General features: G+C 37.3%; 1 protein-coding gene across 2 annotated transcripts in view; it reads right to left on the reverse strand.

The window, feature by feature from the left end:
* LOC138709323 (uncharacterized) overlaps positions 1-13,703 on the reverse strand; it is a 90,882-nt gene that overhangs the window by 20,090 nt on the left and 57,089 nt on the right. For both annotated transcript variants that reach the window (XM_069840012.1, XM_069840011.1), the window contains exons 2-3: positions 7,305-7,812; positions 1,133-1,398 (exon numbers count right to left, since the gene is read on the reverse strand). In XM_069840012.1, coding sequence (XP_069696113.1) covers positions 1,133-1,398; positions 7,305-7,812 — 774 coding nt within the window. The remainder of the gene's footprint in view (positions 1-1,132; positions 1,399-7,304; positions 7,813-13,703) is intronic.

The raw sequence follows: 13,703 nt of genomic DNA on the forward strand, positions 1-13,703 counted from the left end.
GACGCTTTATTAACATCTTAGGTTATTTAGCTTCTGAATGAGATGAAGGTGATAATGCCGGTGAAATGAGTCCGGGGTCCAGCACCGAAAGTTATCCAGCATTTGCTCATATTGGGTTGAGGGAAAACGCCGGAAAAAACCTCAACCACATAACTTGCCCCGACCGGGAATCGAACCCGGGCCACCTGGTTTCGCAGCCAGACGCGTTAACCGTTACTCCACAGGTGTGGATCCCAATGTGTATAATTATGATTTATAAGAGCAGAATAACGGCTAATGAAATGAAATTTATGAGATATACAGCGGGATATACGAAATGGGATCACAAACGCAATGAAGATGTAATGGAAGAATTACAACTAGAACCTGTAATTAATCACGTAGAACATTATCGGAACAACTGGATAAAATCATCTGCATCGCATGCGTAGAGATGGAATCCCAAAAGTCATGCTCCACTATCGTCCAAACGGGAAGAGATCTCTCGGTCGTCCAAAGAAGCGCTGGATTGAAAATTCAACTGTGAGATCATAACAGCCCATATGGCGTAATACTTGAAGGGAAGAAGAAGAGGAAGAAGAGCATCTGATCCACGACATGAAGGTTCAAGCAAAACTCATCGGCAAGTTTCTCACCCTACCGAGTGATTTCCTTAGCAGATATCTCTCTGCAGACCAGAATCTTAAGATATACTGTATCTGCAGGACGTCTTGTGAGGTTGCAGAAACGTCTAACGTACAAATTAGAAAACAGAGTAGAGCACATATAATAAGGAAACAAAGTTGGGGCTTCTCTTATTGATAGGTCTCAGGAAAAATTTACCGGTCAACTTTCCCTCGCCTCAAGTTCCCTCTTCGTGTAGCCTAACATTTCCGTGGGCCATCATCTCGATTGAGACTGCGCATGATTTTGCAGCATAATATATCTTAAGACAACAGAGGCTTCTGATGGACAAAGCAGGAAGAAGCAAAATACGGCAATAGGTTGCAACGAATTTGGATTCCTAGAAATACAAAGTAATTAACTTCATCCCTGTTACTTAAATAGATAAACACAAAGAGTCCATTACAGTGAAACATTGAGGTTTGATATAATTCGTCTGTGATTATATGTGGCTGAATGAAATACTCACGTTCAGCTTTGGTAATGACGGGGTAGCCGAGTTGTGCAGTGACCTCACTGTTGGACACCAGCTTCATGTCTTCAGCTGCGGTTGGAGCCGGCACGGGCTTCCCGGCCACATGCACACTGTACAGCAGCTCTAGCTCGTGCTCCCCCTTCGATGTCTTGTTGTGCACGTGCACACTCACGTTGTCTGGGACTCTGTGGTCACGCGCCCGTCGCGACCTCAGCTGGGCAGCTGTAGCGTTGCCGATGCCCAAATGACGCTCCTGGTGCCTGCCACCATGAAAATGACAATATTAATCAGTTCAAGGGACATTTGGACATTTCGTTAATTAAAGGTTTATTGTACATTATACACTTTCGAGTCACAGCATTTTATAATGTCGTTTTCTTTCTCAGAACACAACTTGTTTCCCAGATATAAATATCAATTGTGCAATTAGATTCTTAGATTTGTTTTGAGTGAATCATCAAGACATTGGAATTATTTTGCATCGATGAATTTTGAGACTACAAAATATGTCGATGAAATATACAAACGACTTTCTCCCCCCCTTATGTGGTAGCTTAGGTTACGTCCATTTCGGCCTTTCCCCTTCAAAATGTTTCTAAAGTTCCTTCAGTGGAACAGGGAAACTTGGAGTGAGACAAGAGGCCAAAAGGCGTGGAGATCACATATTCAGTTTTCTCAACTCCGAACTCCCTTGAAAGGAAGAGTTTTCGCTTACCTTTTTAATGTCTCTCTTCCCATTCATTCATTCACAATTATATTGATATGATCTCATGAATATTCTTAAATAATAAAATGTTTGTATCTCAGTAAAGAAAACATTGATTTTAACAACTGTAGACGTTAATTAACTTGTCTGTTGAATACTTTATTCTTCTTGTAAGCCAATCAGCTACTCAGTTCTACAAGTTGTACGCACGTATGTACACCCTTTGACACGGAAAATAGTCGCTCTCCTGTGGCGTGAATTTGTGTCTCGTTCGGGTTAGCAATGCACAATGCACACGGGACAATATTTAGCATTGAGGTTCGAGGATGAAGTCAAGTCGTAGCAGCGGCGTATCTGTATGTCACGAAGCGACATAATATAGTTCCTACGAAGCCTTTATGGCTTAGCGATAGAGCTCTTTCTTCTCGTTACAAAGACCGGGCTTCGAATATCTCTATGTAAAACTCACGCGTGTAAACAGCGCACACGATGATTCCCGAGCTATTCCGAGGTGCGATTTAGTCTCTGAACAGCGACCAATTTCCGTGTCGAAGGATACATTTCTGTGTATGTATGTGTGTTTGCATGTGTGCATATCTTTTTTTGCTGTTTTAATTATGTGTTATTCATTTATTTTAGTTTGTTTATGTATGTATGTAATGTATGTAATGTATATGTAATGTATGTATGTATGTATGTATGTATGTATGTATGTATGTATGTATGTATGTATGTATGCATGCATGCATGTATGTATGTATGTATGTATGTATGTATGTATGTATGTATGTATGTATGTATGTATGTATGTATGTATGTATGTATGTATGTATGTAGTCTTTACAGGGTTTATCGAAAGGTAAAGTCAAACGTTATGAAGGTGATAGAGGATCCGATTTTCTGCAAAAATGTTAGTAGGTACTATTTTTCACAATTTGTCTCCGTTTTCGAATTGCACGATGATAACCGTTCCTTTGATTGCCATGCTCTATTTATTTATTTATTTATTTATTTATTTATTTATTTATTTATTTATTTATTTATTTTTCTAATAACTGTAACATAAAATATAATATAAACAGAAAAACTTTAGCTCGCCCCTGAAAGAGTAGAACTCGTGCTCAGGGGCGGATTCCTGAACTGAAATTAAGAAGTATATAATACAATTTGTCTTACGTCTACTACGCAATAAGAATAAGTAGGGTAAATTAGGGTCTGTTGGACAGTCGGGCATGTTGGACACTCTGTACTTTAACGTGTTACCACGCCACTTGTGGGCACCACATTCTGCTAAAGTCAATGACGGAAGTAGCCACGAGTGGGGCTACTTCCGTCATTGACTTCTAGCAGAATGTGGTGCCCACAAGTGGCGTGGTAACACGTTAAAGTACAGAGTGTCCAACATGCCCGACTGTCCAACAGACTCTAGTTTACCCTATATAAATTTAAATTTACAATTTTTCAATTTTTATAAAATCCATACCTATTTTTTTTTTAATTTAATACTACAACTATAAGAATTGACAAGATTAGGATATTTAAATATAAATTTGTCATATATTCTAGGGCTAAATTACTATTATGATTAAATACTGTAGCAGTGTTGCATTTTGGTTCAAACAATCTTAAAGAATTCATACCTTTTGTTTCATAACTATGGGAATACAATTCAAAATTATTTCCATTTTATATATGAATTTTATTAATACAATATAATAAATTTGTCTTATTTTAAGAACATTAAAGTCTAAAAAACAATTTTTAGTATTTATTTTTTAGTATTTATTTATTTAACCTGGTAGAGATAAGGCCATCAGGCCTTCTCTGCCCCTCTACCAGATGGAAAATAAATAGGTTTATGAAGACATATTTTAATTATTTTCTTTGTCGATTTATTTCACTAAATATGCTCTGTTGTGTTGAATGTACTGTATTTTTACACTCTGCATTCGATTTCTCCAACGGGATGGTCCAGTTTCTTGGCCGCCACGATCTCCAGACTTGACACCAGTGGATTTCTATCTTTGGGGCTCCATGAAGGAACGTGTCTACAATTCTGAGATATCAAGTGAATATGATTTAGTCGCAAAGATTCACACAACTACAGCGGAGATATGGCAGCAGGGAGTACAACATGCAGCGCGAGATTAGACTGTGTGTGCATGAGAATGCGAGACATTTTCAACACCTGCTCCGATAGACTTTAATGATATACTAGAATAGTTTATGCTTATTCAAGTACTTATCATGATTATTTAGCGAAATAAAATACGAAATGGGTCCATAGAGTAATGACATTCATGGGAATGTTTATCATTGTAGAACTCAGAAACGGGGACGAATTCGAAAAAAAATGTATTAACATATTTTGCAGCAAATCAGGTCCTCCATCACGTCCTTAACGATTGACCTAATCTTTTGATACATCCTGTATGTTTGTGTATCTGTATGCGTGTATGCAAAACAAACAAAACAAACAACAGTTTTAAAAACAGCGTCTAGCGTTGAATTATGATATTTTGATCGTTATTTGAAACTTGAAGCTTTTCTTGACCTGAATGTAACTTTCTGGCAGTGGCGGCTGATTGACTGAGGCAAGCGAGGCCGGGCCTCAGTCACTTGGCTTAACTGAAATCAAATTTTGTGTTTTTATATAATGTATTAGTTATTTGAATGAAGCATATATCACTGTAGAAGCATTTGAAAACGTTGTGATGTAGATAGACCTGTTTTGCAGTAAAATTTGTTCCTGAGGCCAGGATTGCTCGTGACGGGTCTGGTTTCTGCATTTCGTGTGTCTTCGCGGGCTTTTGAGGTTACGCTTAAAACGTTGTAGCTGAGGCACAATTCGTCTGGCCTCGTGGCCTGGTCAAGTTTCACTCCTCCTATCCATGGGCCAACCTCAAGGGTAGAGGGGGTGGGAATAGCGATGGTGACTTGTCTTCCTAAATAGTACGTAAATAACAAAAATTCCAACTCTTTGGCAGGCAGAGACTCACACTATTCTCTCCTCTTATGTCTTAGTTTATGACTTAAGCGAGGGTGTTGTACTATTGTACTTCATAGTACAGTAGTGAATCTGTTGTTATGTATTTCGGGAAAATATAAACAGAAACAAATGCGAGAAATAATGCTGGTGTAGTTAATTCATTGTTAGTGTTTTCTTTTTAGAGAAGAAGTAATATTGAAAGAAAGGAAGTTTTAAAGAGAGAGCCTACCGAGATACAGCTCGTCCAAGTCAAGTCTGCGAGTGGGGTTATCGGGATGGAATGTAGAGGCAAAACACAGTTGCCACATAGGTCACTTGACGTTCAGATTTCAACGTGTGCACATCGTTTAAAATACACTACGGAGCGCATGCATTTGTTGTCCTTGTCTTCAGATAAAGGCAACAGTTACGCTGCTCTCCCCTCATGCAACTTTCTCTCCTACGCCCACGCTTGCCAATCAGAACGCCAAACCTCACTGTCAAGCAGAAGTAGAAGTACAGTCTATTTTAAAGCGTCTTAAATTGTTACCGCTCTATGAACTGAAGCGCAGTAGGAAAACTTTGCTGTCATATGAGACTGTACTGGTCTGCTCTCGTTATCGCCTCCTTTCCCTACAGAACTGTTTCCAACTTCCCCTCTCGGCTCGCAGACTTAACTTGGTCGAGCTGTACCTACGACATCGCTGACAATTTTTCTGACAGATAATCTTAAAACGCGAGTTTCTATTGCATCCTGATATGGGCAACATAAATGGTTAAGTGGTAATGTGGTGCAAAATAAACTTCTCTGTTGGCCTTGTTTGTTGCTGTCAAAGGAAAAAAAAAAAAAAAAGAAAAGAAAGAAAGGGAAATTTCAACACATAATATGAGTTGCTTCATCACACTGAAACAATCACTGAAACTCACAGCATAACAGCTTATTTGGCGAGTGAAATTATTTTTCATTAGTAGTAATAATAATAGACTAATAATAATAATAATATTAATAATAATAACAATAATTAATATCAAAAATAAACATTTTGTCCAATATTCTTTTGAGAAGATTAACTTCATATGTAGATGAAATTATTGGGGATCATCAATGTGGTTTTAGGCGTAATAGATCAACTATTGACCAGATATTTTGTATTCGACAGATAATGGAGAAAAAATGGGAGTATAAGGGTACAGTGCATCAGTTATTCATAGATTTCAAAAAGGCATATGACTCGGTTAAGAGAGAAGTTTTATATGATATTCTTATTGAATTTGGTATTCCCAAGAAACTAGTTCGATTAATTAAAATGTTTCTCAGTGAAACGTACAGCAGAGTTCGTATAGGTCAGTTTCTGTCAGATGCGTTTCCAATTCACTGTGGGCTAAAGCAAGGAGATATACTATCACCTTTACTTTTTAACTTTGCTCTAGAGTATGCCATTAGGAAAGTCCAGGATAACAGAGAGGGTTTGGAATTGAACGGGTTACATCAGCTGCTTGTCTATGCGGATGACGTGAATATGTTAGGAGAAAATCCACAAACGATTAGGGAAAACATGGGAATTTTACTGGAATAAGTAAAGAGATAGGTTTGGAAGTAAATCCCGAAAAGACAAAGTATATGATTATCTCTCGTGACCAGAATATTGTACGAAATGGAAATATAAAAATTGGAAATTTATCTTTTGAAGAGGTGGAGAAGTTCAAATATCTGGGAGCAACAGTAACAAATATAAATGATACTCGGGAGGAAATTAAACACAGAATAAATATGGGAAATGCGTGTTATTATTCGGTTGAGAAACTTTTATCATCCAGTCTGCTGTCAAAAAATCTGAAAGTTAGAATTTATAAAATAGTTATATTACCGGTTGTTCTGTATGGTTGTGAAACTTGGACTCTCACTTTGAGAGAGGAACAGAGACTACGGGTGTTTGGGAATAAGATTCTTAGGAAAATATTTGGGGCTAAGAGGGATGAAGTTACAGGAGAATGGAGAAAGTTACACAACACAGAACTGCACGCATTGTATTCTTCACCTGACATAATTAGGAACATTAAATCCAGACGTTTGAGATGGGCAGGGCATGTAGCACGTATGGGCGAATCCAGAAATGCATATAGAGTGTTAGTTGGGAGGCCGGAGGGAAAAAGACCTTTAGGGGGGCCGAGACGTAGATGGGAAGATAATATTAAAATGGATTTGAGGGAGGTGGGATATGATAATAGAGAATGGATTAATTTTGCTCAGGATAGAGTCCAAATGGCGGGCTTATGTGAGGGCGGCAATGAACCTCCGGGTTCCTTAAAAGCCAGTAAGTAAGTAATAAACATTTCCTACCGGAAGCACTTAAACTAGTTGCATCTGGCCTCACCGAGGATTTCGATCACCGGTCGCTACTGCTTTCTGGCTCCAGTAGATATGTTCACTTTTATAAATACAGTATTATATTAAAGTAAGTGACCTATTGTGAAGGTTTGCACTGCCTCACCTGGTAAAGGCGATCTTGTAGAGCCTGGCAAGGCGGTCCTCCATCTCCTTCGTGGCGGGCGCCTCTGCTGCGGACTCCACTCGCAGCACCGTGAGCAGCCAGAAGCGGGGGTCGGGTGTCGGCACCGAGGCATTGGGTTCTGGTCCGGGAGGCCGCACGGTGGGCGAGGGCAGCGACAGCGTGGGCGTCGGCTCGATGGGCCCCGACGGTACGCTGGAGGGCAACGTCGACCACGAAGGGGTGCACACCCCCGAGGAACATGGCGACGGCGTGTGTTGTGAGTGCTCCTGCACGTATGTCGTTGTGTAGAGAGGGGTAGGGTATATTGTGGTCAAGACGGTGGTGGTACGGACGATGGTGGTGGTTCTCCAAGTGGAACCAACTCCTCCTCCAGGATCCTGTCCACTGCCGGAACCTCCATCCGGTTGACCATCTCCAGATCCTGACCACAGAAAGTCTTCCAGCCGATAGGAGCGTCTTAGTGGCCAGTCATCCTCCACGTAGATGTCTGCAGATGAGAAGCACAGTCTAGATGTTTTATCTAAATAATTAGTAATTTTGGTCTTTTCAGTTACTTTAAACGAAAGGTGTTTAAAGGCATATTACTCATTTTTTTCAGGTTTACTGCTTGTCTGTTCAAATCCTCGGCGATAGCATGAGATGTTGTTCTGAAGAGACATGTACTGTACAGTTCCTACAGAATAGTGAGTCCACACTTGTGAAGTAACGGTTAGCACGTCTGGCCGCGAAACCAGGTGGCCCGGGTTTGATTCCCGGTCGGGGCAAGTTACCTGTTGAGGTTTTTCTGGGGTTTTCCCTCAACCCAATACGAGCAAATGCTGGGTAATTTTCGGCGCTGAACTCCGGACTCATTTCACCGGCATTATCACCTTCATCTCATTGAGACGCTAAATAACCTGAGATGTTGATAAAGCGTCGTAAAATAACCTACTAAAGTAAAAATATATAGAACAGTGGTCGGCAAAGATTACGTAATATAAAATGCAGTCTGTAATACACAGCAAAGGGGAAGGTAGGAGGGGACGATACTCATTCTGCTTAACGTTAAATGAACAAGTGATGGTTAAGAGGAGGGAGATCATGCCTTACCCCTCCGTCCTGCTTGCGTATTAAGGAGTTGCCTATGCATGTGTCCAAACATCTCCATGTGACGGAGGCATATATACAAAATTATATTATATAGGGTAGACTGTATAGTTATTGACACATTAAGCACTTTTCTTTACATTTGTCTCCTGCAATTCTTTATTTTCAGTAACTAAGATGTTTTACATTTTGTTATTAGTTCTAAAGAACTTCTATGTTATCTTGGGTGAGTCAAATATTTTCAAATACACTTTAATGTTCATTAATTGATTAATAAATAAAAAATTACAAAAAGTATAATTATTGACACTCATTTGATAGATATTGACACATTTGATACAGTTGTTGACACAAAAGTATTTTATTTACATTCAGACCTAGCCTAGCTGTTTTAAGTCCACTTTTACACAAGATGAAATGAAGGATATTTAGACCACATTACACTTACAGTACATAATAAATTATGTAGTCTATCCACATAAAGGTCAACAATTGGTTATGAGAAATGAACATGGAATCCTACATACGATCATGTAGAATGTCATCCATAAATGTTTTACAATGGTCACAATAGCGAATACTACTGTCGGAATTTGATGTTGAAGGGAGATTTGAGAAACATTTGTCATAAAACAATCTTTCACAGAAGTCACACTCTGTTCCATAATTCTTTACATTCGCTGCACATTTAAAACATTGTCCATTTAAAGTGAGTTTTTGCTTTTTCTCCTGACTACCTTAGTTTTTTCTTGTACCAGATTCGCAGTTTCATTTTTTTTCTGTAGAATTTCATTCTATTTTAGCTTCTTATTTTTACTTTCTTCTACCCGATTTTCAGTTACAGTTTCTTTACGTTTTGTTTCTGTAAACATTTGTTCTCTTTTCGGACTGCTTTACGTATTTCTTTTTGTTTTTTTCTTCTTTCTTTTCTTCTCTTTTTCTCTTCCTTTCCAATTTCTCTTTTTCTAATGTAAGCTTCTTCATTTCTTCCTCATTGTGTAACTCCTGCCATTTATCTGAAGTCAGTACAAAAGGCATTCTTTCAATATTTCTTTTCCCCTTCCTCTTAGGGGTATTTTGCCATACAAGAATATCTGACAGTGGTTATTTTGTGTTGGTAGACTATTATCAACCAAAGCCGGGTTATCATTTACACATCATTGAATTGATTTTGATTCACCTATTATTGATTTGCATCTGAGATATACGTTCGAGTACAGAAACATTATCTTCCTTTTGAGTCAAATCTCTTTCTTTGTTCCCATCATTCTCTGCTGGTAATTGTGTTTCCAACATTTCAGTCGGACTTTCATGGGAAGATACTAGCTTCATATTGTAAACAACATTTTAGACTCTTCATTCTCCGAAGTACAGATCTTGTTGTTTCTGTCTACAGACTCAAATTTTGAAAGAAAATGTTGGCCAATAATTTCCTTGAATCTGTTGTATGTGATAACAGAGTTGGATGTTCTCTGTTCATTGGTATCTCTACTAGGTAAATCATTTCATTTGGCTTTTATTTTATGGCTGTCACCCAAACATGTTGAATAATCTATAGCATTGCTATCCCAAGGATATAGACCAAAAGCTCTGAAACCTTTCTGCAATGTTTCAGCCTTTATTTGTGTCTTCACCACTTTTTCCAGGATTGCAGCAAGGAATTTCCTGGTCAATGCTTCTGATAGGTATGCCCTTCGCCATTCTAACACAGCATACTTCCATCCACACTTAAGGGGAAAGAAAGCAGATACATCTGCTGGCTGTATGATTCTCGTAGAATTTGGGTACTGAGCAATCAGAATTATTTTTAATTCAGAACAGAGTTCACTCAACTGATATGTGAGATGAGTTTTATGCACATCCACAGCGTCTATAGCAGTCTCCAATGCTTCAGAAGAGTACAGATGTTTTTGTTTATTCATATTAGGTCTAGGCGTGAATAAGAATAAGAGAGTTGTTGACACACAACACACAGTTATTGACACCCAGTGACAATAACTGTAAGAAGTAAAATTAGCACTTCTAAAATCCGTATTATGGTTTCATTATGGCAATATCTATAAAATTCCGTTAAAATTCTAGCTGTAAATAAATTTCTCAAAAATACAGTTGTTGACATAGGGTGTCAGTGACTGAGTTTAATAGATATAACGTTCTAGTTATTGTCATTGAGAATAAATCATCACAATATAGTTAATAAAAGTGGTAGATATAGTTTTAATATATTAGGTAGTTTCATTATCATAATACTAATTGAAATTATGTCTTACCTGATACTAATATGTACGCAGGCACACGAAGAATAAATGTAAATTCTTAAGAAAATATTTAAAATATGCACTCATTTTTACACGCCCTATGAAAGTTGAGAATTATTCGACAATGCAACCAACTATTTAAAACGAATTACCAGTGTTGTTTTAGGATTGAAATGTACCATGAGATAATGAAAGTACATTCTTTCTCTTTGCAGTAGGAACCTTATTATGTACACAAGAATGGAAAAGTGTCGATAACTGTAACAGTGTCAACAACTATACAGTCTACCCTATATAAAGTATAGATATACTCATATATGTTAATGCATTTTTAGAAGGTTTTCGTTTAATTGTACAGTACCAGAAGAAAGTATGGACAAAGTCTTGATGACCGTCCTCCTGTATGTATGCAACACGTCTCGCAAGACTGTCAACAGGTAGCATATGTACAGGCGCCCTTGTTTATTGCACATGCGCAATGCGTTGAATCTGGAATTTAGTAAAATTAGGCACCTCATTTCTTTTTCCTGGAGCTATACATAATGCTATTATAATCCGAAATGCATTTCCAAAAGCAAAGTCAAAGCCACAAACCAAAATACTGTCCTACAAATACCACTTAGATACTAGCCGTCAATAAATTTATTTTAAAAAAAGCTATCATAGGCCTATCTAAAACACAGCTCTAAAAAAAGTACTAGTATACCTAAATACAGATAAACTATCACAACGTATTCACTAAAAATATTATTTGGGAATACAAAGTATATACATGCTTTCACGTGTTAATTAACTAGTTTCCCTTGTCGACTAGTTTCGGCCGGTGTGTAGAACTGAGTGGTCTTCGCGCCTTCTGATTGCGGACCACCCAGTTATAATGATAGGCCACCGGCTGAAACTAGTCAACAAGGTAACCTAGTTAATTAACACGTGAAAGCATATAATTTGTATTATTTTATATTTCTAAGTAATATAGTGTTAAGAGCTGTGTAATCAAGATGTAAAAATATTATGTATCTGTTTGACTATTCTAATATCAAACTGAGAAAATGATGATGAAATTATTCTAAAATAAGTGTCACTTTATGACCACAAAATAAAGTTAATTAAAAGAACATTAAATATTGTTCTAAAACTAAACGAAATGAGAAACTACAGAAATGAAATGACCTACCATTCATTACCTCGGTGTTTAATGCCATATGCAAGCAGATTTATGGCCGGTTTCATCAACCTTCGTTATCATTATAACGTCTCGTTTAATAATTTAATGACACGTTAGTCAATTTTTGTGTTTTACCAAACATCGTTATTGTTAACGCATCTATAAACTCATCGTTAATTTATTAGGACCTAATTCGTCGCGTTAAAGCAGTAACGATGGGTTAAGAAGTCAACAACATGGCGGACGTATTCGATGTTGAAGTTCCGCAACATAATGACGAACTTCTGTGTGTTGTAATAACACTTGGAATAATCATTTTGAAGATTTAAGTGATAAAGAATTTCAGAAAGCCACACATTAAGGAAATAAGTAATAAGAATGATTCTAGAAGAAACTGAATATAGGTTAGAATACGACAGATAGGAATCACCCACTTAACACCTCTGCAACAGATTCTTGTCGCTTTAAGATAATGTTACGGGAAGTTTTGAAGGAGTAATTGGTGATATGAACGGGATGTCAAAATCTATATTGTCTAGATATGTGAATAAAGTATCAGACGTATGAACATTACGACCACAATACATTCATTATCTTTATAATAGGCCTACAGTTAAATTTCCTGTCGTCATTGACAACGATAGAGTGTGTAGGCTACATGTTCCAATTATATCTCCTGTCAGTAATATGGCCAAAAGATTCCGCAACAGAAGATCCTATTTTTCATTCAATATTCAAACAGTTTCATTTGTAAAGTTCCGCATAAAAATTGTGACTATTCTATCGCTGAGGTAGTTTCCTTCGTGCTCTGCTTATACATCTTGCACATACGAAACTGTGACAGGTTAGGTGTGATTAGTTTAGGGTTTTGTTATGCCTTGTATATACGATCAATTGCATCTCCACAAAAAAAAAATAAAATAAAATAAAATAAAATAAATAAAATTCAACGATTTTCAATTCCGAAATCAGCAGAATTACCTCAGCGCTAGTTTATTAAAATTGTAATAGGTTAGAATACGACAGATAGGAATCACCCACTTAATGCCTCTTCAACAGATTCTTCTCGTTTTTAAGATAATGTTACGGTCAGTACACGATAGCACAACATTCCAAAGATGTAAGAGGATGCCTTTTTAAAAAAAGGTTGCAAAGAGATTTTGCTTTTAGGATGCAATGGATAATGGATACCCTTTAAAATCCAATTTAATGACACCGCTTCTGAATTCTACCACACAAGCAGGGCAAAATTGTTGCAGGATACATAAATCTACATGAAATACAGCATAAAAGTAGTATGCAATTTATGGAAGAGTTAATTTCCTATCCTAAATTTAGGCCTAATAATAACTATTGTAGCATCAATTCTGAAGCTGTTTACCTTATCGTCCGCAAATTTTTTTTTTATATTTCCTTTAGAAGTTACAAATTAACTGCTCTACATTCCTATTTACATTTGGAAGCATCTGGTTTTTAAATTACGGTATGACAACATACTGTATTTAGGAAAAATATCAAGAATAAAAACTTTTAGATGTTCTTAAAATTACAGCCTCTTACACGTTTGCCTATGATTGTTTCCTCATGCCAAACAAAGTCAGCCGTGATCATATGTAACCAATGAAATTCGCGATTTCGAAGCCATGGTCGTATGAGAAATAAAACATGCAAGGTATAAGTACAAAATCCCCAGGTTAGTAAACGCACGTTAATTTTAAAGAAACGAGGCATGGTGAAACAGTCAACTTTTAAAGATCTCGTTAAAATTAAATGATCCGTTTATTGACAAGTCGTTTGTGCTAATTTAAAGGAGATTGGTGAAACCGGCCATTAGGCTGTTAAATGGCTGTCAAATCTGATACTTCAGTT

Source organism: Periplaneta americana, chromosome 11 (genome assembly GCF_040183065.1).
Source record: "Periplaneta americana isolate PAMFEO1 chromosome 11, P.americana_PAMFEO1_priV1, whole genome shotgun sequence".
Lineage (NCBI taxonomy): Eukaryota > Metazoa > Arthropoda > Insecta > Blattodea > Blattidae > Periplaneta > Periplaneta americana.